This window comes from Hemiscyllium ocellatum, chromosome 32 (assembly GCF_020745735.1).
Source record: "Hemiscyllium ocellatum isolate sHemOce1 chromosome 32, sHemOce1.pat.X.cur, whole genome shotgun sequence".
Taxonomy (NCBI): Eukaryota; Metazoa; Chordata; class Chondrichthyes; order Orectolobiformes; family Hemiscylliidae; genus Hemiscyllium; species Hemiscyllium ocellatum.
This window is the reverse complement of record NC_083432.1, coordinates 44,410,667-44,438,043: the sequence shown is the minus strand read 5'-3', so window position 1 is coordinate 44,438,043 and position 27,377 is coordinate 44,410,667. Positions and strand designations below refer to the sequence as shown.

Here is a 27,377-nt window from a genome sequence, read left to right as displayed (position 1 = left end):
CTGAAGGATCACTATTCAATCTTTCTCAAATTCTTGTGAAGTTTCTATCCTTTGGCTGTGTTAAACTAACACAGTGGATCAAGGTTGGTACATTAAAAGGATACAGCTGGTGGGCAGCCTTCGAATCACTACCCTGTGATTTATGAGCCTCCGTCTCGCAGCCCCAACTGAGATGTGTCTGATAAGTTTCACTATTTATTTTGATGCCCTCTGTGACTGGCATTCAGCTTTGAATCAATGCCAGTCGCTCAGGTGGTCAAGATGGGGTTGTGAACAGTTGGACAAATTTCTAAGGAACTGCTTATTCAAAAAAAAACTTTCTGCTTGGATCAAATTGAGATGATGATCTTGCCTTCCTAAAATGCAAATATGTTCTTGAAGAATTCAATTTTGATAAAGTTAGTTAAAGGCAGCTACTTTATCATGGCTTAGACTATTTATTTTTGGCTCTGTTGAGCAAATATCACTAGAGCATTAAAAATGTACATTCTTTTCCTCTTTGGATCCTTCAATGTTATTAGATTAGATTACTTAGTGTGGAAACAGGCCCTTCGGCCCAACAAGTCCACACCAACCCGCCGAAGCACAACCCACCCATACCCCTTCCTTTACCCCTTACCTAACACTGCGGACAATTTAGTATGGCCAATTCGCCTGACCCGCACATCTTTGGACTGTGGGAGGAAACCGGAGCACCCGGAGGAAACCCACGCAGACACGGGGAGAACGTGCAAACTCCACATAGTCAGTCGCCTGAGTCGGGAATTGAACCCGGGTCTCAGGTGCTGTGAGGCAGCAGTGCTAACCACTGTGCCACCGTGCCGCCCACTAACTGGAGGGGACAAGGCTGAGTGTTTTGGCACCGTCATGTACTTACAGCACTTGGCTATTTGGCCCAAAGAGCCCATGCTGGCTCTCTATAGAACCATCCAGTCATTTCCATTACCCCCTCTGTCTCTTGTAGCCCTCTAAGTTTTCAATATTCCTTTTCCAGTGAGCAACTAAAATCATTCATGGTCCCTGATTCCATCACCTTCCCCAAGGTGTTTCTGACCAGTCTCTTCCACACAGTTTCACGTGGGCTCTCTCGCACTCCCGGTTCTCTCTCCCACTCTCTCTCACACACTTCCCAGCAGCTCTTGACAAACCATAAATCCTGTGTTGTACATTAAACACAGGAAATGCTGGAAACATTCAACAGCAGCATCTTGGGAGAGAAAGAGTTAAATTTCTAATGGAAAGTCCATGACCTGTAACGTTTAACTCCATTTCTCATCAGAGATGCTACTTCTTTCGTTGAATACTTACAGCGTTTTCTGTTCTCCGTTCAAATACCCAGCATTTTGTTGTCTCTTGTTACAACCCAATGAGGAAGCGTGTACTGACTAATTGTACCTCAAAGTTCTGCAAGCTGTTACAAAGTGTAAACAGTCCTAATGTGGCTGTCAGTTTGCCTGCCTGACTGATGTTCAGGACAAAAGCAATTCACAACAGGTTTTGTCATTAACAGTAAATACATTTATTGTCATATCTTATCTACTACTGTGCAATTTAAGCAATACCTGGTTTAAAAACTCCAACACACGCGCTCACGGGATTAAGATAGACAAAAAGTATACAGTTTGACACGTACTGTGGTTGGAAAAATAAAATGGAAAGGGTGAACAAAATTCTGGAGGTAGAGATCTGCATTTTTACTCTCTCTCAAGTGAGTTAACTTGTTTCTCGTTATTTTTGAAAAAGAGGTTAGTACTGATGACCTTCTGTAGACTGATGGTCATTATAGAGCCATAGAGTCTAACAGCGTGGAAACAGACCCTTTGGTCCAATTTATCCATTCTGTCCATGTTTCCCAAATGAAACTGGTCCCATTTTGCTTGTGTTTGGCCCATACCCATCTAATCCCTTTACCAACCATGTACTTGTCTCAAATGTGCCTCAAATGTTTTAACTGTACTTGCCTCTATAATTTCTTCAATTTAATGTTGAAGTGGTTGGACCTCATCTTGTTGGAATTTTGTCATTTCGGATTTCTTGGTTATGCTCTCACCTAAACTTTTTGTTTCTTTTCTCCCCCCACACCACTGTCCCCAACTGCTTGAATAAATAGCAGTGTAAACAGTGCTTACAATGAGTAGCGGGTGACTTACTGTTTAAAAAGTGCAGCCATCCTTTTCACAATCACTGTTCTTTCCTTCAAAAAAGGTAATTTTTCCCTATTTCAGATCACAATTGAGAATCCAAATAGAGTTTCTGTAACTGTAAAGACTATGAGGAAACATTGATTCTGTCTGCTTTTGAGATTCACAACATTTTTGCCTTCTCTGCCTCCCCCCCCATTCGCCCCCTTTTTCCTTATGATACAATTAGATTGGGGGAAGCTAAACTAATTAACTTTTTCTGAACCATCGCCCTTGAACTTGGTATATGCTTTAATTAAAGAATAAACAATAAATACTGACCTTGCCAGCATATACCCACATCTCCTAAAAGAAAAATAAACTGGGTACATAGTGCCAGGATGCTGCTATGTGCTTGGGCCAGCAATGGAAACTAACCTTTTTGTTAAGTTCAAAACAGTGGAATTCTTCTGTTCATCTGTCCTGGACCTCTCCAGATCCAGGACATTTTCCAAGCCTCGCTTTCTTAGGCAGTGCTTTGTGTGTGAAGGACTGAGCATCAAACTGTACTCCGTATTGCCAGCACGGTTGTGCCAACAAAAGCAACCTGAGCAGAGTTACACTGAACAGCTTTGTCTAAATGCAAAGCGAACCCAAATTTCAGAAATGAGCAAAGCATTTTGTAATCCTGACTTTCCCTGGAAGGGTGAGCGTTACGAAGTGGAGTTGAATGAGGGTGTTCAGGCTGTGGAAGTGAGGAAATCGGTTACATCTCTGCACAACACAGCAATCAGATTTTTGTGGAGAATAATTGTAGTTTGTGTACCATTTGCACATTTTAAAAGAAGATTTTAATTGTTGGTTTCTTCTCTGCTTGTGGAATGAGCTCGTTGTGACGGTGATAATGTCCATTTTCATTGAGCAGCACACTGACATTTTAAAAAAAAAAACGGATGTTCTTTCTCCTGGGTAGGAGCCATCTTAACTGCTACATGATATTTGGCCACTTCATCAGGCTCTATGAAATATATTGAGCAAAAGCTTTTCTGGCTCTAGTTCCTTGCAATTTTTAAATTGCCTTGGCTTCTGATACCGTTGACTTGAACAACTGTTATGTTTATAAAATCTGAAAGGAACGGGGGAGCGAATTAAAGAAGCTTGCTGCAACTTTTTCATACACTGGGTGATGTGTGGTTGGAAGGAGCTGCCAGAGGAAGTGGTGGAGGCTGGTACAATTACAATGTTTTAAAGGCATTTGGATGGGTACATGGATAGGAAGGGCTTAGAGGGATATGGGCCAAGTGCTGGCAAATGGGACTAGATTAGGTTAGGATATGTGGTCGACATGGATGAGTTGGACTAAGGGTCTGTTTTTGTGCTGTACATCTCTATAAATACTGTGCCTTTCAGGATATAAAACTATTACATGGGATTGCAATCACTTTTGCAAGAGATCAGACTTATTGTCATAACAACCATCCTGAGATGGAGTGAAGAGCCTTTGTACTCACCCGTAGACCTACATGTATAGAGAGACCATTCCAAAGCTTCCAAACTAGAAAACTGTAACTAAAAGATTATAAATCCAGGTGGGATCGTGCTACCTTTCCTTCAGCTGCTAAGGCTTGGGGTATACATGCCCCAAGCTGCTGCCGACTGGCAATCCTAATTCTGCGTATACACCATATTCTGTCCTACGCTGAAGGCAATACATTTTTCCTGAACTTGCTCTTCTTATCCAGCTCATTGCAAAATTATTCATCTTGCATCCAGTGGCTGCAGCTGCTGGAACATTCTGACTGCGAAGAGAATCTCTAGTTTTCTATCATCTGATCTGGGAAGGGTGGGGGTTTGCCGATTTGGAGAGGAGAAGGAAAGTGCAAAGTGGTAGAAGGCAAGTGGAGATTGCAGCAGTTTGGATGTGATATCGTAACGATTTAATCATTGATCTTTTGCCTATCTTCAAAAATATGATGAGGAATGCCCAAATGTGGGGCAGTCAGCCAGTAATAGTGAAATTATACGTCACACATTGTCACCTCCTTGGTTTCACATTCCCTGAAGAAGATTTATCAGTTAGCCCAACATCAGACATGGAGTACATCTGACAGAAATATAACTGAATTCTGTAATACTTTTGATGGGAAGGCTGTTGTGGCGCAGGGATAGTGTCTGTCCCACTGAGTCAAAGACCCGAGTTCAAGTTTCAACTGCTCAAGGGGTGTGTAATACTTGCTAAACAATTTTATCTAGCTTTTTTTTTGTTGTAAACCATTCAGAGGTGCTTTACAGTGGTGTAATCGGACAAAAAAAGACACCACACTGAAGAAGAAGGTGAAGAACAAGTGTTCAAAATCTTAGTTAAAGTTTTAAGGAGTTTCTAATAAAGCAGAACGCGAGGTTAATAGTTGAAGAAAGCCCCAGAATGCTGCCCAATTTAAGCTGAGTCAACTGATCACAACTCAGCTGCTGGTGGATGTCATTAGACTTGGTTCCTTGTAATACAACCAGGAAAGCCAGGTTCCCATTTGGTATTGTCACTTGGGATCTCCTGTTGGAAAGGTGAATGAAGATGACATCAAGCTTGGCCACCTGCAGCATATCATATTTATCATGCCCCTGTGTGGGAAATCAAGTCCCACTATTCCACAACTGTTAAAAATTTCTTCATATACAAAACTTTCCAGTTTACTTGTTGGGATTATAGCAGCATCCAAACAATCTCACAAGGAGACTTCAAATGAAAATAAAATTGACCCATATTTAAACACTTTTATGCCTTTTAAATTGTTTGTTTTACTTATGAAATGAAAGAGGGTTGGTGTCTTGCATGTAGCTAATTAGCATTTTTGCCTAGTTACTTGGCCCATGTGATTCATGTTGCTATGAAGACTGATTTTGAAAGAGGAAGGGTCTAAGATATCCCGGTCAGTTTTTGGGTGTGGGATGCCTGTCAGGATCTTCGGGAGGAAAGCAGCTATATGAAGAGAGATCAATGATTCACCATGTAGGAACATGGGCAGGAACATGGACTTGGATTGAAATCACGAAAAGTCAATAGTGCATTTAGTCTTTTGTTACAATTAAATGAAAATTCTTATCATGCCTTCCTTTTCAGCTGTTAACTGGAAGCTCACATATCTTTTGAACAATTATTGGGTCTCTATAGATTGTAATATGTCAAAATATCAGGATTTTGAGAATTTAGTTTAATGCTGCTGTTTGAAGGATCCATATGCCAGTTGGTCCAGGTATCTGGGTGTGTCACATCTGGTAGCAATCCTGAGGTCAAGCTGTTACATTGACCAATAGGCACAAGGCATAAACAGAAGCTGCCAACTTGAGGCCCCTCCAAAGGTAACAGGAACATGATCTAAACTTAGGGTGTTATTCCCAAGGCTTCATGATGTCCAGGTATTTGGCCACTGAAGATCAAAAGAAATTGAGGCACGGTTGTCTGATACGGTAGTTGTGAAGCGACATGTGTTTTGCTCTTGTTGAGTGAGTTGCAGTTTCCTGTTCCAGTCCTATTCTTTCCACTTAAGTTCTAACTCTAGCCTGAACTCGCTGAGCAGTTACTGAAGGAGGACTATGTTGTATGAGGTGCTGTCTTAAGAATGCAATGTTAAGCCAGGGCCCCATCTGTTCACTCGGGAAGATGTAAAAACCCCAAGGTGCCATTATGAAGAGGAGTAGGTTTGTTTTTTACCAGTAACCTGGATAATATTTTTCACTACAAACATTCCTAAAACCGGTATCAGTTCTTTGTGAGCAATTACTGTGCCACAATCTTCTATGTTACACCAGTGACTACTCTTCAGAGTACTTTGGCTGGGATCTCCCATGATCATAAATGATAGTGTATATAACTGCAACTTACCTTCAGAGGCATAAATACAATGGCAATAAATATGGATCCAATGAACATTGGAAATTTGTGTCTGGCTTTGTTGGAGTCTGTGGCTAATTCCTTTTCCTGAGGTAAAAATCACACAACACCAGGTCATAGTCCAACATGTTTATTTTGAAGCACTAGCTTTCAAAGCGCAGCTCCTTCATCAGCACTCCGAAAGCTAGTGCTTCCAAATAAACCAGTTGCACTATAACCTAGTGTTGTGTGACTTTTAACTTTTGTACACCCCTGTCCAACATCGACTCCTCCAAATCACTTTCTTGAAGTGAAGATTCTTCTTTCCACCCTGAGTGTCCCATCAATGTTCATCCTGTAAAAGTTGTGACTGGTAAATTTAATAACTGCTTTTTTTTGTCTGTCGGTTTTCCGTGAATAGGGTTGACTATTAGTGTGACTGGCTATTGAGTTCAAAATCCCAACAGATGTGACTCCAAGGCAGAAGAATGTTTTTGTTTTTGGCTGGGACTCTGCATTCTCAGTCGCAGCTCCTGCACCATATGGCTAGAAAAGTGTGGGAAAATAAAAAAAAAGTCCATCGCCGCAGAGAAATTGGCCTTACTGTGATGTGGAATAGGTCCAGCTTTAGAACAATAAAGGCATCTCGAAGAATTTTGCCTTCGGCGTCTGCTTGCTATTTATAGCTGATCTGGGAGAAGCCCAAAGCAGTGTTATTAATTTGCCAAAGTTCCCAGGGGGAATCAATGTTGTAATGGAGACCCTTGGCCCCTGTGTTTTACAGTGCCCTGTTTGTTTTAGCAGGCAACCGTCTTCCTGCAGCCCCTCCACCACCCTCCCACCCCTTCCACTCTTACAAGCCTGTGATTCTTGTTCATGTTGGAATGATGAAAGTTTTGTCCTTTTTTTAAAAAAAAATATTTCTTCCTGTTGCAGACGACAGAAGTTTACATTCAGAGAATCTCTGCAGCACAGAAGCAGGCCATTCAGCATTTTGAGTTTGTCCCAAGTTGCACTGAATCCATACTCTGATCGTTCCCCCTTACCCTTCAATAATTCCTCTTAAGCAATCTCTTACTTTATCAGAAACAAAAAAAGGATATGGGTCCTGTAACTATATTTTGGCCAGAGAATTGCAACCGGAAACTACTCTGCTGTGTAACAGAATTATCTTTAATCTCCCTCTTTGGATATTCTTTTACTACAATTATAACGTGTACTAGTACACTGGAAAGAGGCTGTTCAACCTATCGAGCCTGTATTAGCCTTTTCTCCTTCAAATATTCATCCAATTTGCTTTTGAAAGCTACTGTTGAATCTGCTCCCCCCCCCCCCCCCCCCCCCCCAATTTCAAGAAGTCAATTCCAGATCCTAACCATTTGCTGTAACGCAAAGTTCCCTTCCATTTGGTCCTTTCGTTAGTCATCTTTTAAAGCTGTCGTCTCTGGTTATTAACCTTTCTGCCAGTGGGCTTGATTTCTCCCTATTTATGCTATTCAGACACATTGTTAACAAAACATAAATGTGTTGTGATTAGTTTGAGAAAATATTCTCCCTTTTCTCTGTCTATGCTGTGTCCCATGTATATTTTAGCAAGTGAGATTTGGCTATCGATCATTGAGAGCAGACGTGTGGGGTTAGACAGCTCTGAGCATTATCTGCCTATTTAAGGAAATAATTTGACTCTGCTGTCAATGTGAATAGAGCAACTCATCAGTTACTGGGTGGAGTAAGCATGGTTGGGTTACAGCAATTGAACTGGAGTGGTTTGAAATGTAAAGGTGTTGCCATGTCTAATAGAAGCAACTTATTACTGAGTGGGAAATGGCAGAGTTGGACAGAAATAGATTTGTTCCTTTTGTGTATTTATTTAGAAAGAAAAACAGTGTGTTGTTTTGCAACTAATCCTTAAATGCTACCGTTTCCTTTCAATTCTCTAAAGAACTAAGCACATGTTTCTTTATCCCTTCCAGATCACACGCATGATTTATGGAAACATAAAAATAAATGATTTAGTACAGGTGGCTGGGCTAGAGGGTGAGAAGACAGTATGTTGTTTGTTTTTGTTTGTTTGTTGGTTTAGTGTTTTTTTTCAAAGGGCTGTCACCTGCCCATATCCCTTGCTGGACATCAGGTGAGAGCTTGCTAAACCTCTGGAGTGTGCTCCCTGCTTAGTTGAATATTCCAATCACTTGACATTGTGGAGAATGGAAGCCTGTCTCTGGTCAGAGAAGGGTGCCCTTTTTTTCAGGAAACTTCTGAACCCAGACTAGGTGACCAAATTTATATTACCATCTGGTTAGAGGTTTATAGAATTTTTTTAAATGACAAAGTGAGGGATTCAGAAATGTATTAAGAAATTGAAGCCAGAAGTTTTCATGAATTTGAACAAATAACAATAAATTACACTTTACAGCATTTATGTAGTAATTCAATCTACAATATGTGCTAGTTGTTTCTAACAGTTTTAACATGTTAAACTGGTAAACATGGGTAACATGTAGATTTTACTCCTACTGATTCCTCAAGCAGCTACAACAGCACAGAACCATCCAACTGCTGTTGTCTTCCATTGGAGACTCTACATTGCACCTCTATAGTTTAATTGCATTCACAGTGGTGCGAAAAGCAACACTTCCTAAAATGTTTATCTCGTGCTCACTCATTCATTCTTTCTCTTACTATCCTCCCTACTTTGGGGATCATTGAAGAAGATCTGTTGAGGACCTTGTTGTGAGCACTCCCTCATACTGCTGGGCAAAACTGAATGTGGAAACTGAAAATGCTCTGAATGTTACAATTCACAGATTGCTGGCTTTGAAGACAGAAAATGCTTACAAAAAACCAAGATTCATTACAAAATCTCCTGTAATGTGAAAAACCTACGTTTCTTTAGTGCTGAAAATGTGTTGCTGGTTAAAGTACAGCAGGTTAGGCAGCATCCAAGGAACAGGAAATTCGACGTTTCGTCGAATTTCCTGTTCCTTGGATGCTGCCTAACCTGCTGTGCTTTAACCAGCAACACATTTTCAGCTCTGATCTCCAGCATCTGCAGACCTCACTTTTTACTCTACGTTTCTTTAGTGCCTTCCTTAACTCTACTTGACAACCAGTGAGTTGCTTGTTGTTTTGGAGGGCAGTTACTATCATATTGTAGGACAAGCAGCAGTTAATTGTGGACAGCAAGCACCCACAAACAGAAGTTGAATAATGACCTCTTCATTAATTTTGTTGTTGGTCAAAAGGGTCAAGGCACCAGGATGAACTCCCCCTGCTTTTTCTTCAAATCGTTATGGGACTTTTTCCATCTACTGAGAAGGCAGGGGGCCTGCTCTTTAACATAATTTCATCTGAAAGAACTCTCCTCCAGTGCAGAACTCCTGACATAGCAAACTGGAGCATCCAGGATTTTGGGTACAAGGATCTGCTGTGAGATTTGAGCCAACGATCGAGTGACTTGGAGGTGAAATGCTGTTCACTGCTCATGCCGAAAGCAAAAGCTCCTATGGGGCATGACCTAGAGATGGGACGTTGGTATTTCCACTTTGTTGACAATAGACCATGTTTAGTTCTGGCGACCTGAGTCAATCTGAAAGACTCTGGATCAGTGGTGCTGGAAGAGCACAGCAGTTCAGGCAGCATCCAACGAGCAGAGAAATCGACGTTTCGGGCAAAAGCCCTCTGAAAGACTCGTCGGAGGAGAAACTTGGCCTCAACACTGTGACGTACTGTGTAGATTGACATGTTGTTTCTAATATACTGATAACAATGCACAGCCTTGTTTGAGGGCTCCCTGTGATACCGAGAACTCATTCCAGGTGAGGACAATCTAACTCTGGGTAGCTTTTCTTTAGCTGAAGGACAGAGAGGACACGCACCTTGGTCTTTATTGTGTGACTGTTCTGCTTGCTTGCCAGACATTTCTAGTGTTTTGCAGCTTCTGGGAATGTTTGACCGATAATATGTAAACTTAATTTGATGTAATATACTGGGATGTGAAATTTCATCTGGGCAACTGCCTTATTTGGCATTCGAAGTCAGTTTCCACAGTAGTTCAATTTAGTTTCTGCTTACAAAACAGGAAGTGACACGGTCAATTTCCATGCTGGCACGAAGATTTCACTTCCTTTGCTTATTCATACCTCAAATTGTTGTTTAGGTGAAACTGCTCAAGAAATTCTGTTTGCAGTTAGCATCCCCAATTCATCTGATTTTTGATTTTAAAATTCAGACTTACAATCTAGCCAAAGTATCTTTTAAATAGAATGCACTAACATTTGTTGAGAAGCTGTTGTTTTTCCCTCCATTCCATATCTTCAAACTAAAATCTGTCCAATGTATTATCCAAAACAATTGTGATATCTTGTGAAACTGTTCTCTTCAAATTTGTATAGAAGCTTCGGTTGAGTTTTCAAGACTTGAGGCTGGTCCCAATGTTCTGGTCAGTATTCCAACGTTAAATAACATCCCCTTTTTTTTTAAATAAAAACTTTGCGTTGGTCAATTTATCTACCTCCTTTTAAAGGGCATTGTTGGAGAAACTCCGCAGGTCTGTGGGTGGAGGGAGAGAGAGTGTTAATGCTTAGAGTCCAGTGGGTCATCTTCTGAAGAAGACTAACTTCCTGGTGGATGTCAGTAACAAATATCTCTTTTAAAATAATACCATGGGATATTTTAAATCATTCTGAAATGGCTGAGAAGACTGGTTGATTTTATGTTTTAGTCACAAGATGGCACCTTTGCCAGTCCAGAAGACACTGTCAATAATGCCCTGAGTGTATCAGCCTGAACTTTTTATGCTCAGATCACTATAGTGGGACTTGTACCCACAACCTTCAGAGGAAAGGGCCAACTAAACTACAGCTGAAACCTTGACTATACCCGCTTTTTGGGCAGCACGGGTTTTCACCTACTCAAACAGATTTTAGTTTGGTCTTTGTTCGCATCTGGCAACAACTTCATTGTGTGCCTATGGCAAGTTTTTGCCATCAGATGAACTGATTTTTTTTTTGTTTATCTTTGCCTTATCTAACCTTGAATCTATCGAGTTAAACCGCAAATGCCACCAGTTAGTACAATGTTGACTGGCACGTGATTATTATTGGTAAATGTGGAGGCCTGAGTTTGAGTCTTGACCTGGGAAGTACCAATTTCAGAACTGCTTATGAGGTTCTATTCAACGCCAATTGTGGGGGGTAATATGCCAGAGCGTGAGTAACCACAGAACAGAGAGGCCCTTTTCTCTGGGGAGGTGACGAGAGCTGTTTGTGTTGATCCAATCGAATGAAAATCGGTGCATTTCTTTCGGAAAGTGACATTTGGAGGCCTAAAAAAAAGGAGTTAAACAAGTTTAGTCATCGCATGTACTATCAGCATCCACTTTGCCTCTACATGATTCCAGGCCCCATTTTTACCCATGTGTGAGATTTTTTGGAAATCTCTACAATCGAGGCTTTGTTTAGAGTAAGATTAGGTAGGGCAAGAGTAGACTTGAGTGGAGCATGTGTACCAGGGAAGTCCTGCTGCTGAATAGTCTGTTTTTCTGCTCTCTTTGCATGTTGTCCTAGAAACCAGTTTGTGGGAGTGTAGGCCTTAAGTTTTGAGTCTGTAGTCACATATCTTCCTGTTTACTCGCATCCCTCTGACATTGTAAATTGCTAGCTTGCCATCCAATCCATTGCCATGGACCATAGGATTGAGAGAGCTGGTCAATGACAACTTTGACTTCCTTTAAAAGAAGCTGGTTGCAGGAGAGACTCGTGAGGTTTGAAAGCTACAACAAATATTGTGACCTTCTAAGGGAGGGGTCAGCTGCTAACAATTTGATTATTCTCTTGATAGAATAATTGTAGAAAAAAATGTCAATGCTGAAAAGGAATGGGAGGGGAAGGCCTGTATTCTCAGAGCCAGTCAAATAGCTCCAAACGCTTGTGTTCCTTCATGGTAATTATTGTGCTGCCCTTTTTAAAGATCAAAACTGAACTCCTTGATGTTTTTCAACAGTACTTGAAAGAAAAACTATAACTTCTGTTGATCTGAGCTGACTTTTTCTTGATTATGGGTGGGTTCACAGCTCTGTTTAGATGTACTTCAACACTGGGAGTCCAGTTCCAACATCATCTGCATGACCCCTCATGAATTGATTGGTTTTCCAGAGTATCCATTCACAGTGCTGCTTCTACCTTCATATACCAGTGGAAAAGTGAGCTTCTGAATCCAACACAACAGAAAGAATGAGATGAAGTGAACATCGAAACTGATCACCACATTTCCAGTATTTTATCTTTTAATTAAATCTGTTTCTTTTGATCCACTATGTATTAAGATCATCCATATTGAATTTCTTTTTTACCTTTAGTTCCCTGGCTGAGATTAACTGATTCGGCACAGACCAGGGTTCTGATCTCACTTCAACGAGCCACCAGTGATACTCATAAAAAGGATTGGCAAAAGCAGAATAAGTTTTCACATGGGGAATAAATGGGTGGAATTTACTTAATATCTTAACTCAGCAAGACTGAAGTCCATGCTTCTTTCTGCTTCATGTTGTCCAACTCATGGTCAACCTTGAGCTACTTTAACCTGGATGAAGGCAAATCTTGCATCCCTTCTGACTGCAGGACTTGCCAAAGCATCTAATGATGTATTTTGTTGGGTAGCCAATCTGTGCACTTCAAGCTCCCCACCAAATACCAATGTATTACCAAAGAAATTTGCTGTGTTCTGTGGGGAAGTGTCAGTAAGGACACTGGGAAATACTCACCAACTCTCTTTCTTGAAATTGTGCGGTTTCATCTGATGGAACCTCTGTTCAATATCCCAACCATGCTGCAGTCTCTCAGTACAGTGTTGGAATGTATGTCTAGGTTTTGGAGCTTGGTCTCTGTATCTGTATCCATATCCTCTGACCGGGGACAGCTTGGACTACACACTAAGCTATGGCTGACACTCACTCTTTCTCTAAGCTGATCCCTTTTGCTGGCTTTGCAATTTTAAAGTGGGGCTTGACTTTTTGGCATTGAACAAATGAGCTTGTGGATGGTCTCGTTTTTCGATGTTTGTCTAAGTAGAGACTCAGATATACACAGCAATGTTTAAAATCTGATTGAAGATTTGTAGCTCGGGTATCCGTTGTTGTGGTTCTGTTCGCCGAGCTGGAAGTTTTTGCTGCAAACGTTTCGTTCCCTGGCTAGGGAACATCATCAGTGCTGTTGGAGCCTCGTGTGAAGCGCTGCTTTGATGTTTCTTCCGGTATTTATATTGGTTTGTTCTTGCCGCTTCCGGGTGTCAGTTTCAGCTGCAGTGATTTGTATCTGGGGTCCAGGTCGATGTGTCTGTTGATGGATGTTCTTGCCGTTTCCGGGTGTCAGTTTCAGCTGTAGTGGTTTGTATATGGTGTCCAGGTCAATGTGTCTGTTGATGGAGTTTGGGGATGAATGCCATGCTTCTAGGAATTCTCTGGCTGTTCTCTGTCTGGCTTGTCCTATGATAGTGGTGTTTTCCCAGTCAAATTCATGTTGCTGGTTGTCTGAGTGTATGGCTACTAGAGATAGCTGGTCGTGTCGTTTTGTGGCTAGCTGATGTTCATGGATGCGGATTGTTAGCTGTCTTCCTGTTTGTCCTATATAGTGTTTTGTGCAGTCCTTGCAAGGTCACAGCAATGTGTATGACTTACTCCTGTCCACAGCTTCAGCAATGAATGTTGGAATTCTTGTAAAAATGTCACTGCTGCAGTTTTCATCATATAATGTGGTTGTCCACAATGTGCAAATTCCCCACAGACAGAAATGTTTTGAAAATGAGGTTCAGTTTTGAAGAAAATAAATAAATCATTTCTAGGCAATTGGAACAGAGACACTTGCTGAAAATACAGAAGTTAAGAGTTTAGCATTGACATAAAAATACTTTTTCTCTGTGGTTCAACATTCAGTCCCTCAAGTAAAATTTGCCATGCCACGTTCTCTGCAGTGAAAATACTCAAATTTCTGTAATGTAACCTAGCTCCACACCTGCCTGAATTCATCCATTGCTAAACCTTCATACGTCCTTTGTTTCCAAATATCACTATTCCAACATACCCTGACTGAACTCTCCTCATCCACCCTCTTGGCCCTGAACTCAGTCACAACCCAATGGCTGTATCCTAATAGTTGGTTCTGATTAGCCATGGGTGAAGCAATGGGGAACAATAGGATGAGTCTGGTCCTCCTGGCCCTGAGGTAAGAACAGTCACAAGAATGAGATTAACATACTATATTGTCTTTATTGAAATTAGGCATTCCTGTGTTTGTCCTGATGAATGAAAGATGAAAAGGTTCAGTGACATGTCTCCCCTTTTCAGTGATAGTGAGGTCGTGCAATATTCCCATCCTTCAAAGGGCTCGCTCCACCCCATTTATAGTCAGTTGCAACTTCCCAGGTATCTGCTTTCAGAAAATTACATAGAACTTAAAGCATAGAAACTGTCCAGCCAACCCAAGTGCCCCATAAGTCACCTCCCTGTTTTATTTACTTCATCTCTCTAAGTTTTAGAGAGAGCATCGCGTCCCAACTCCAACTCTGATCGCTTGTACATTCCACTCCCTGTCCCCTGTCCCCACCCCCCACCCTGCCCAGCAGCAGCTGGGTCCTCAACTCTGAATGTTTTTCTTCATGGGCGGCACGGTGGCACAGTGGTTAGCACTGCTGCCTCACAGTGCTTGAGACCCGGGTTCAATTCCCGACTCAGGCAACTGACTGTGTGGAGTTTGCACGTTCTCCCCGTGTCTGCGTGGGTTTCCTCCGGGTGCTCCGGTTTCCTCCCACAATCCAAAGATGTGCGGGTCAGGTGAATTGGCCATGCTAAATTGCCCGTAGTGTTAGGTAAGGGGTAAATGTAGGGGTATGGGTGGGTTGCGCTTCGGCGGGTCGGTGTGGACTTGTTGGGCCGAAGGGCCTGTTTCCACACTAAGTAATCTTTGATTCTCTGTCCACTTTCAGTTCCCCCCAAAACCCACCCAGGCACTTATGTCAGTTGTAACTTACTAATGTTGTTCTCTGCTTTAAGTATATAAGAAATAGGGATGGTGGTAGACCATTCAGCCCCATAATCCTGTTTTTCCCCCAGTGAAGCAGTGATCTTCAATCTCAACCCCACTTTTCGGCCCTATCTCCTGACTTCTCAATCTCTATCCTAAGGATACTCGTCTATTAAATAATCAAAACCCCCTGAGCTATCCGATACAAAGTGCAAATCTTTTGCTGGTCTTGACATTTCCAAAATCCAAACCTGATCTAATAATATTGGAATCTTTTGTGACCGGAAGAGTTCTGACTTACTCAGTTTCTACACAAGCCATTAGCCCTGTCCATGACTTCACTTGATGGTAAACCTTTGAAATGAAAAAGGCAGGAGAAAGCCATTTAGCCCATTATGAAAAATGTTCAAAAAATCTTGCCTAGTTTTTCCTAATCCCTTTGTTAATTTTCTGTTGTATAAATGCTTCTTTTAGAAACCAAACCTACTGGTCGAGCTGCTATACCACGATTGAGATTTTGCAGATATTTTGTGTATTATGACAGCCTTGGGGGGGGGACAAGGGAGGTTTTTTTTTCAAACAGCTAATTTACTGTGATGAATCTGTTGACTGTTGGAAACATTCTGCAATTCTTGGCATGTGTTGTATTCAGTGTTAAATGCCTAGACTGATGAATGTGGGATAAAATCTAAACACAAATTTTGATAATTCCAAGGAAAGCTAATGTATATTTCAAAGGATTAAGTTTTTTTTGCTGTTCTCTGTACTTCTGAAGTCTATTATTGGGTTCTACAAATCAAATTGAGGGGCTTCTTCTTTTATATTTTAATGTTTTCCTTTTTGTTTTGGGGACAGTGTGTCAGGGAAGATGAAGAGGATTTATTGTCTAAAGGCAGAGGTCCTCCCTATCACAAGGTTACTCTGCCATGTTATTTTAATGACTGCGAATCTGTTTCCTGGACTTTTTTTGTTTCTCTCTCCCTTTTTTTTTCATCTGCCTCCCCCTTTCCCCCTCTGTTGGAGTTCCTCACATGATTGTGTCACTGTGTTTTATGTTCTGTTTTATTCTGCTGACAAAAAGTCAACACTTGTCACTGAAAATCCTGGCTCATGCTACCTTTTCTCAAGAAGGTTAACATGAGCAGAACTGGACTGAAATGCAAGAACCATCTTGTAATGACAGTGTTAAACGTGAATTTATTTAGGCTGAGTGTTCCAATCCAGCGATGTGAGCTGAGATAACGGAAGGTATAGGGAATTGAGAAATGGCCAAAACTTGATTTTGATCATTAATGAAAATTATAACTTTAATGTGTAGAGATATGCAGCACAGAAACAAACCCTTCATCCATGCCGACCAGATTTTCCTAACCTAACCAAGTCACATTTGCTAGCACTTGGCCCATATCCCTCTAAACCCTTCCTATTCCTTTTAAATGTTGTAATTGTACCAGACTCCTCCACTTCCTCTGGCAGCTCATTCCATACACGAACCACACTCTGCATGAAAATGTTGTCCCTTAGGTCCATTTTAAATTCTTCCCGACTTGCCCTAAACCTATGCCCATTACTTCTGGACTCCCCCACTTCAGGGAAAAGATCTTGTCTATTTACCCTGGTTCCAGCTGTGTTCTTATGTCAATTGTGATGGTTACTAAGGAACAGGAGGAGGCTGTTCAATTTATCAAGTAAAAAATGAGGTCTGCAGATGCTGGAGATCACAGCTGCAAATGTGTTGCTGGTCAAAGCACAGCAGGTTAGGCAGCATCTCAGGAATAGAGCCTGCTATGTCACCTAAGCCTGTCCAAATTGTGTCTCCTGAAAATATTTTACAACTTCCTCACAACATATATTGTTGCTTAGCTGTGAACCATTTGCAAATTGGAAATGTTACATTTGGACTCAAAAAATCTAAATAATTGGTATTGTGAACAGCTGTACCCATGTACTGATCCTTGCAGTACCTCATTAATCATAGTCTGCCAATTTGAAAGTGACCCATTTATTCCTGCTCTGTTTTCTGTTGCTTAGTTGATCATTAATCCATGCCAGTATGTTATCTCCTATACCACTGGCTTTAATTTGGCTAACCAAGCTCCTATGGGGGACCTTATCGGAAGTCTTCTGAAAATATGTACATCCTTTGTCAATTATTCTTCATCCATTTTATTAATGGTGTCCTTTTTAAGAATAGAACTCCCAGGTTTGTCAAACATGGTTTGCTACTTGCAAATCCATTTAAGCTCCACGATTATTATTGAGATCAACTCTGGAATTACTAAATCAATTTAAATTCCATCTGCTACCATGGTGGGGTTTGAATGCTTACCCCGGAGTATTAGCCTGGGCCTCTGGATTATGAGTCTCATGACATTACTACTGTGCACCTGCCTCCCTTTGAACTATTATTCTAGACCAACACTGGTAGTGTTAATGCCTCCATCAAGTGTCTTTTGTGGTAGCACCAAAGAAAAGTTATAGAATCGTAGAGATGTACAGTATGGAAACCCCCTTCAGTCCAACCTGTCCGTGCCAACCAGATGTATGAGGAAGAATGGCAACCTTGTCAGTAATGGCCATCTCCTGAGAATGAATTATCACCAGGTTTACGGCACCTTGGTTTCACGTTCCTCTTCTGATCCTTTTTAACCTTCTCCCCATTTTTCTTTCTTTCATAACTATTGGATTTGCCCAGTGAGGCTTTCTGCCAAACTTCTTTGTACTTTGTTTATCTTCCTTTCCCATCCTACTCATAATCTATTCTCCTATCTCGGCCTCATGCCCTTGCCTGAGATTGTGGACTCGCCCTGAGACCAGGTCCTCTTATGGTGTTATGCCTCACCAAGTTTAGAGAGATTTGGTTGAGGAGAAGGCAACCACAAGAATGGTCTTTAGGCATAGCCTTCAAAGTAACTCTGTTTATAATATATTCATGCTAAATGCTGTGATAATGGCTAGCCTAGATATAACAAGCTCTGCTCATTGAATTCCAACAGTTTAGAAGTAGGTCATTTAGCCCATCAAGTTCGCCAAAGAGCACCAGACTCTCCCCACTACCCTGATGCCCTGCTTTTCCCAGTCTAACCCGCCTAACCTGCACAGGACACTATGGACAATTTAGCATGACCAATCCATCTAACCTGCACATCTTTGGACTGTGGGAGGAAACCAGAGCACCAGAAGGAAACACTCTCGGACACAGGGAAAAATGTGTAAACTCCACACAGACAGTTGCCCAAGGCTGGAATCGAACCTGGGTTCTGGTGCTGTGAGTCAGCAGTGCTAACCACTGAGCTGGAAGTGAAAGTGAGGTCTGCAGATGCTGGAGATCAGAGCTGAAAATGTGTTGCTGGAAAAGCGCAGCAGGTCAGGCAGCATCCAAGGAACAGGAAATTTGACGTTTCGGGCATAAGCCTGAAGAAGGGCTTATGCCCGAAACGTCGAATTTCCTGTTCCTTGGATGCTGCCTGACCTGCTGCGCTTTTCCAGCAAGACATTTTCAGCGCTAACCACTGAGCTACTGTGCTGTGTTCTTAGATTGATCCTTGTCTAATGTAATATCTTTGTATGGTTGTACCCATGTCCTATCAGACTCATTCATTCTCGAGAGGGGTGTCATCTACAGCATAGAGTTTTAAAGTGTTGGACATTGCAGTTGTCCGAGTGCTTCAACTCTGTTCACTGACTGTGGTGTTTCTATTCACTGATTTGCAGCCCGGTAACACCATCGCAAGGTTGCTCCAGAGCCCTGAAGCTCGTACAACAACAGCTTCATATGCCTTCCAGTATCTTGCCCAAGTAGTCATTGTGCACGGGAGAGATTTGGCCCTATGAACAGGCTATTGAGCTCCAGAGGGGATCTCAGCTGAATCCGATCCTGTATTCCTTTAACTGTCAGGCACACATTAGCTACATTTCTGCAACAGGAGCTATTGGGTTGCACTCGGGGACAGGAACAATGTCTCATTCTTCTCTTCACACGGGGATCAAGTGTAGCTCTCGTCAATGTATTTACTTTCATGCGTGGTTCCACTGGACTTGTAAATTCATGAATATTTTAGTGAACCTTTCAGTAAAGCAGTAATTTAATGATTTATTGATGACCTTTTTTAAGCTGTGTGTCACAGGTAGCATCTCATCGTTTTTGTACCTGTATCTGTGACTCTGTGCGATCTGTAAGTACACAGAACACATTGAGAAATATATTAGGCTGTGTCAGGATTTTTAATGCCTGACCCGAGGAGCAGGAGCTGAAAAAGCAGTCACTGCAAAACCAGGTTTCTAAACTTAGTTTTGGAATTTCCAGTCCCAGGTCTGAGTTCTGTCTAAAACTGGCTTTATTTCAAGTTTGATGGTCAGGAAAACATTATCTGCATCTGAATTTGGTTAGTTCTTTATTGACCCTCCCCCTCTGTTGCCACCTGTCCAGGGTTTCATTGCACTTTGAGGAATTAATGATTAATCTGTTGAATGTTACAGAAAATAAACCTGGGAGAAAACTCATAGGCACATGTACATAAAAAAAGTGCTTTTCTTAAAACAAACATCTTGAAACTTTAAAAAAAAATTGAAATAGCTTTTGGCCATACATAGCTTGAGTATTGCTTAAAAATGATACTTTGTTGAAGCTTTTCTTATACTTAGCAGGATATTTTGCAAGAACACCAATTGAACAGAAAAACTCACCATTTATATCACATGAGAAGTGAGTGCTGATTGGGTAGCAAGTGGACTTTGATAGCGACATTTCCATGGTGGATACACCCTTTTTATTGATGATTGACAATTAAGTGTCATGCCTCCTTGGGTCAGCACATCGGAAATCCATCCCTGCTATTTCTGGGGTTGTCATAAAAATACAAAATTCTTATCATACAAAAGGTATCAAAGTACACACAATTGCCCAATTTAACTGCCTGATATACTCCAGTTGACAGAAAGCATGGACTGGATTTCTGTACTTAGCATTGCAAATAAATAGATTTTACCTCCGGGTAAACAAACTATTAGAAGCAGTCGACGCTTATCTCTACTAGTTAAAGCTCTTAACCCATTATAAAATTACCCTTCACATGCAGACAGATTTGAAAAAGAAACTATTGTTGTTATGGATGGAGGGAAAACCTAGGAATGCAATTAATTGGTCTCTGTTCATAGAGTTCATTTGTGATGGTCCTTTTGGCTTGCTCTCACTTGCTCTCTCGCCCTTTCCTCCTGTTCTCCTCCTGTCCTCCTCTGTCTCTCTCTCTCTCTCACACTCGCTCACTCTTTTACATTCACGCTCCCTCTTGTTCTCTCCAGTCACTGCTGATGGACATTAAATTGGCTTTTGTTAGACCTTTAAGTGTCTTGTACTGCAGACGAAAGGACAATGTCTTTTTGGGAGGTCAACTATCTTCTGATCCTCCGGTTCACACCCACAAGCTGATCAGCTGCATGCTGGCCTGTCACATTGTTGTTGGCAGGCAGAAGGTCTTTGTCATCAGCAACTACCATTACTTTGCAGACTAATCAGCAACTTGTTACTGACTGAATCTCATTTTGTTCACAATCCCTGGTGCCAGTTTGTCTGCATTTAGACCTGCCCCTCGGTGGAACAAACAACAGGGTAAACAGCACTTGCAATAAGTACTGGAAGGTTTTCTTTTAAAGTGTGTAAATTCTTTCCACATCCTTAATTCTTAAAACAGACCTTTTCCCATGTCTGACCACAATCAAAATACAGAAATAAAAAGACAGGCTTTGTGCAAAAATTTAACCCTGGCAGGATGATTGTTTTCATTGGTCAGAACATTGCTCCGAGAGATGAACCAGTAAATGGCTGTCATCTATATTGAGTTGAAACAGGTAAAGTCCAGTGTACATGTTTGTTTCTGTCTGCAATAAGTAGACATGTGCAATAATATAGCTTCTGGGGTATGCAGTCCACTGTGCAGTGAACTCAACTGACAATCTTTAGCAAAAGTCCTTGTGCAACCTGAATTATTCAGCAAACATTCAGTTGCGGAAGTACACCTAATGTTAGACAGTATGTGTGCAAGCACAAGCTGGTTGGGTACAGTTAGTATCTTGTTATGAATAGCCAAAGGATTATGCTGTTCAATTATAATTGAACAATGTTTAGGATGTATGGCTTACATACCTACACTGAAATTCCCATGCCACGTCACTCGTGTGTGGTAGGTAGTGGCTTGTTGGATGATCAGAATCTGATTCCAAAACATGCCAGCCACTGAAGATGAATCTGCACCATTAGGCATGGTCAGGAGGATCTATCTGTACCATTAGGCTTGGTCAGCCGGCCAGGTTGGCTTGATTAACTGACCCCGCTCTTTCGATTTCTGCAGTTGTTCATTGATTACACTCAGCAAAGATGAAACTGAAATGATGTTGCACAACGTTTTTCAATTCTAGGCTGAAGAAGGAAGGGGAAAGCAAACATGCCCTTTATCTTCAAATTGGGAACTTGTTGGGCAATGTTCCTGTCTTACAAACCACAAATGTACATTTTTTACTGAGATTATTGTGACGAGGCAAAGAATTTTGTTTCTTTTTTTAATAATAATTTCTGTACCTCTTATCCCTGGAATAGCTTGAGCATTAATGTGACTGTCAGCAAATGACAAATGTTGGGTGGCTTGGCACCAGTTTATCAGCTCCCACTGGCTGTGTTTCTGGATTAATCCTAGAGTTATAGAATCCCCATGGCCCACTGAGTCCACATCTCACCCAGACTCTTACCCCTTTCCTTATCCACGTAATTCTGTAATTCCCATGACCAATCTACCTGGCCTCCACATCCCTGGACACCATTGACAATTTAGCAAGGCCAATCCACCTAACCTGCACATGTTTGGACTGTGGGAGGAAACTGGAGTACCTGGAGGAAACCCCCGCAGACACGGGGAGAATGTGTAAACTCCACACAGACAGTCAGTCGCTCCAGGGTAGAATCAAACCCGGGTCCCTGGTGATGTGAGGCAGCAGTGCTAACCACTGAGCCATCTCGATTAGTTTAACGATAATAATGCCATCACCTCCATCTTGGCGCCTTGGCTCCATAACCTTCAATAGCCTTACCAAACAAAAATCCACAAATCTTCGTTTCGAAATTTCCAATTGACCGAAACCTTGGCAGCCTTTAGATGGAAGGAGCTCCAGATTTCCATCACCCATCAGTGAGTAATGAAATGTTTTCAGAAAGCATTCATGAGTAGCCAAGTCCTAATTTTAAGTTTTTCCTGGCTTTGGCCTCGACTCCCCAAACATGTGTACACTGTTTCAATTATTGTATGTAGACTTTGCATGTTTGGCTTTGGGCAATTAAGTATTGTATAAATGAGAATGGATATTATAATGATAATCATGGCATCAGTAATCATGAGAATGTGGGGTGGGATTGTCTGTGCTGGTGACAGGAGTATTTAAAATTTGTGGGCGGCACGGTGGCACAGTGGTTAGCACTGCTGCTTCACAGCAGCAGAGACCTGGGTTCAATTCCCACCTCAGGCGACTGTCTGTGTGGAGTTTGCACGTTCTCCCCGTGTCTGCGTGGGTTTCCTCCGGGTGCTCCGGTTTCCTCCCACAGTCCAAAGATGTGCGGGTCAGGTGAATTGGCCATGCTAAATTGCCCGTAGTGTTAGGTTAGGGGTATGGGTGGGTTGCGCTTCGGTGGGTCGGTGTGGACTTGTTGGGCCAAAGGGCCTGTTTCCACACTGTAAGTAATCTAATCTAATCTCCCACAGTCCAAAGATGTGCAGGTCAGGTGAATTGGCCATGCTAAAATTACCCGTAGTGTTAGATAAAGGGGTAAAGGGAGTGGGTGGGTTGCGCTTCGGCGGGTCGGTGTGGACTTGTTGGGCTGAAGGGCCTGTTTCCACACTGTAACTAATCTAAAATGAACCATATAGAGCCAACCATTATACTGCAGCAGTAGTTCCACTGTACATGACTGCATGGTTACACTGTGTCCGTAACAGTTTGCAGAAACCTTCCTGAATATGAATCACACTTTTTGATCCAGAGAAATCATTGTAAGCTATACGCTATTAAGGGGAGGCAGGGAGAGCTCTCTCGGAATAGTACTCGGTCATTAACTTTGTGAAAATATAAACTAGCCACTAGAAGGGATTTGAAAGAGATCCACTTCCTGGAAAACTGTTAGGTTTTCTAATGCTAAATGTTTGCTGCAGAGTTGAGCTCCATGTATATTTGGGGTGTTTATCTGAAAGTGGAGGAGCTTAAAGTGGAACCATTGTCTGAAATATTTAAGTGTCCTGGGCCAAATGGCCTTTTCGTGCTCTTGGTGGTATTGTAGCCTTGGGAAATATCTCTGTTTTTTTTAAAACTGGGGTTGATGCGTTGGTAATTTATTAAACCAAGCTAATGTTCCGAGGATCGAGGTTCACATCCCACCAAAGCAAAGTTCTGGAGTTAATGGTTTAATGGAGACCATAGAGCTAATGTCTATTGTCAGGAAAAGTCACTGTCCAGTCTGGTCTCCACGTAACTCCAGACCCACAGCAATAAGGTTGATTCTTAACTGTCCTCTGTGCAATTAGGAATGGATAATAAATGCTCACCCAGCCAGTGAAACGCACATCCTATGAATGAATGGGGAAAAAAAACAACATAGATGGAATTAAGATATGAATAAATGATTATCTGATTGAATGATAGAGCAAGCTCCAAGAGGCTGAATGGCATATTCCTTTACCTCATAAATTGATCAATAGAGACACCAAGTGAATAGGAATCTGATGGTGGACACTATCTCTTGGAGAACTGAGGAAGAATGCCATTCCTTAATAGTTGATATGCTTGACTGTTATGACTTGATGCTCACTGAGAAGATTGTCATTCAAGAGAGAAGTTTGAAAATGGAACATTTTGTGTTTGCTCTGTCTTTTTATAGCAAAGCATTGAGGATTTGTCAAAGTATGTGGCACCAAATACCTGCAGGGTCTGTTTGGAGATGGAGGGGTTGCCTGTCAAGAGTCGTGTTTATCTTCACAACAGTCCCTAAACGGAGTTTATTTTTTTGCTGATGAGTTGTGCTTCATGAAAATTTAAGGTGTTTATCTGAAAGTGGAGGAGCTTAAAATGGAACCATTGTCTGTGATATCCAGATGTCATGGGCTGAATGGCTTTTGTTTTTGCTATTTGTAACATTGGGGAATATCTCTTTTATTGGGACAGGTAACCTTGTAGGGCTGACGTGTTGGTAATTTATTAATCCAAGATTTTCCTGACATCCTTGTTCCTTCTCGAGATAAATTGCTGTCCGTTTACTTATTTGCCAATTTCCATTGATTCCATTGCTTGTCTTGTTCATGAGGCTAAATCTCACAGGAATAAATACATAACATATGAAAAGCTGAAAACTTTTTTAATATTTTTCTTTTCCAGGCACTACCCAAAGTCGTCATTCACTGCTGTGGCAGATACCCCAGAAAACCTACGCCTGAAAAAGCAAAGCAAGTTGCAGAGTCAAGTAAGTAACTTGGGCAGAAAGGTACACTGTTGGAAATCAGAAATAAAATCAAGGATTGAAGGTATACTCATCAGATCAGTAAGACGCAGATGTGGAGAGAGACCCAGAGCTCCTGTTTTCAGTCAGCAATACTCTGATGAATACCAGGTTCTCTTTTATCACTCTCCGCTTGGGATCTCTTGTTATCCTCTTGGCCCTAGGCTGCTGGAGGATGCTAGTTCTGTCAAGTTGCAGAAGTGAAGTTTGGCGAGTGGGAAATGCTAACTTTGTAAAGAAGTTATACCTTTCTTCTTTTAGAATTTTGTTTAACCATTTGTTTCCATCGAGTTGTACATCACAGAAGCAGACCCTTTGGTCCAAGTCGGCCATGCTGACCAGGTTTCCTAAGTGAAACTTGTCCCATTTGCCTGCATTTGGTCCGTATCCCTCTGAACCTTCCCAATTCATGTACCTGTCCAAATGCCTTTAAAATGTTTTAATTGTACTTGCCTCCACCACTTCCTCTGGCAGTTCGATCTATATACACACCACCTTCTGTGTGAAAAAATTGCCCCGCAGGTCTTTTAAATCTTTGTACTCTGTATTGTAAAAGTGGCCTTACCAATGTCCTGTACAGCTGCATAATGACATCGCAACTTCTATACTTGATGCTCTGATCAATGAAGGCAAGTGTGCCTCACGCCACCTTCACCACCCTGTCAACCTGCGAGACATTCCTGCATCCTGGCTTTGATTTGATTTGATTTGTAAGTGCTGGTTGCTCTCTTTGCGTGATCTCTCTGAAGGCTGAGGGAGGCACCATCAATGAGTGTGATCCTGATCTGGACCAATGATACCCTGTTATAGAGTTGTAACAGGCAGTGTTTCAAGATCAGTGGAGAGAAAATTCGAAGGGCAAGGTGTGGAGCACTATTGGGATTGACCAGTTCATCTGAGCTGCTGCTGTGCTGGCGTCACAGTGACCATCTTCTGTGACCATCAAAAGCTGCCCAGTACGTATTGTAATGGGAAGCCTAATGTAGTGACATGGGCACATCAGTGTAACAATTACATCATTGTACTAGCAACTGAGATGTTATGAGTTTAAGACAGCCAAGAATAATTCCCATTATTTACTGATTACAGAGGTACCTCGTTTATCCGAAGGACATGGGCAGGGGAGTATTTCATTCGGTTAATTGAAAACTGGATAACATAGTTAGCCAAGTATCGGAACCTTGCGATATTGTTCAGATAATCCAAAATTCGATTAATCAAATGCTGGACAATTGAGGTTCTTCTGTATCTGCTTAGTAATTGGCATGGAAAGGTGGACTCCATGAGAGTTAATATCAAGAGACCAATGGCAGGGGATGGGATAGTTGTGTGATTAAACCTCTTGGAAACTAGAGTAGCTAACATCTGCATTTCACGGAGATTCTTGTATTGAGGATTTCATCCATTTGATGTTTGGCTCACCTTTAGAATGAAGCTCAGTAAGTACCTCAATACTCTGACCAATAAAGGAAAGCGTACTAAACGCTGCCTTCACTATCCTATCTACCTGTGACTCCACATTCAAAGAGCTATGAACCTACACTCCAAGGTCTCTTTGTTCAACAACACTCCCTTGGACCTTACCATTAAGTGTATAAGCCCTGCTAAGATTTGCTTTCCCAAAATGTTGCACCTTGCATTTATCTGAATTAAACTCCATCTGTCACTTCTCAGCCCAGTGGATGGATGGAGGGCAGGATTAGCTGAATGATCTGCCATGAATAGTGAAGCAGGCTTGAGAAGTTGTATAGCCCACTCCATCTACCTTCCATGTTTCAGAATGAACTGCAATTAAACAAGGTTGCAATTCTAAATTGAGTAGCAGAGAGAGTTCCCTCATACAATGGAACAGTTCAGCTACTGATCAAAAGCTAGGCTTACTGACAAAGCTGACAGCAATTCCAACCTTTTTAGAAACAAATTGCAGTAATTCTTTAACATTGTATTCTGTTGAAAGTGCAATATAAATATACAATGCTGTATATTATGAAAGTGTGCTCTGTCAAAGCTCATATTTCCTTTTGAAAATATATTTAATCCAAAGCTTTTCAAGAGCATTTTTAAGTTTCCCCACTTGAAAACAATCACCCAAAAAAGTGTTTATTTTACAGTTGAGAAGTTAAATAGAGGAGTAGAAATTTCACACTTCATTAGGTTTGTTAATCCGTTGATAGGGAAGCTCTATAATTGAGTCAATGGTACAATCGATGCATGTCAGCACAGAGCTTTCCAAAAAGCAAATGTGCATGTACGATGATAGACTGATCAATTACAGCAGCACCACTGGATTTGATATTTAGATGCAGCCTAGGACTGTCTAGAAAGGGGCATGTATGTAACACATGCCTGAATGCCGAACCAATCTGCCTTGCTTCCCAAGAAAAACCTTGTTTTGAAGAAGGTTTCTTTTTGAGTAAGGCAGTGATGAAAGGGCATTGTAACCTTGGGAGAACCAGCAGCATAAAGATTTTCCAGACTCGTAAATAATAGACTACAGAGAGAAATTACTTTCTCTCCTCTCCATCGGTTTGTGGGCGCTTTTGTCATCTGCTGTTTTCCTCTCCTGTTACTGTTCAGCAGGGCAGGCAAGAGGTCTATTCAATCATTTCAAGTTCATCATTTGAATGAGATGTTTGAGTGATGTTTGGCTCATTGATTCTGAAATTGCAGACCTGGTGCAAGCACCCACTGTTCCGAGTTGGCTATTTCTAGATTATATAAAGCTCTTCCAATGGAGCAGCTTTTTATTTTATGATGAAGTTAAGCTGCCAGAAAATTTAGTTTTCTTTCCACCTCCCTTCAGGATGTTGCCACATCTGTTCAAGACCCGATATTTCTCAATG

General features: G+C 41.6%; 1 protein-coding gene across 1 annotated transcript in view; it reads left to right on the top strand.

Moving 5' to 3' along the window:
* The window catches only part of LOC132830726 (LIM and SH3 domain protein 1-like), a 155,488-nt gene that overhangs the window by 43,656 nt on the left and 84,455 nt on the right, over positions 1-27,377 (top strand). Inside the window, exon 3 of the mRNA XM_060848558.1 lies at positions 24,414-24,498. Coding sequence (XP_060704541.1) covers positions 24,414-24,498 — 85 coding nt within the window. The remainder of the gene's footprint in view (positions 1-24,413; positions 24,499-27,377) is intronic.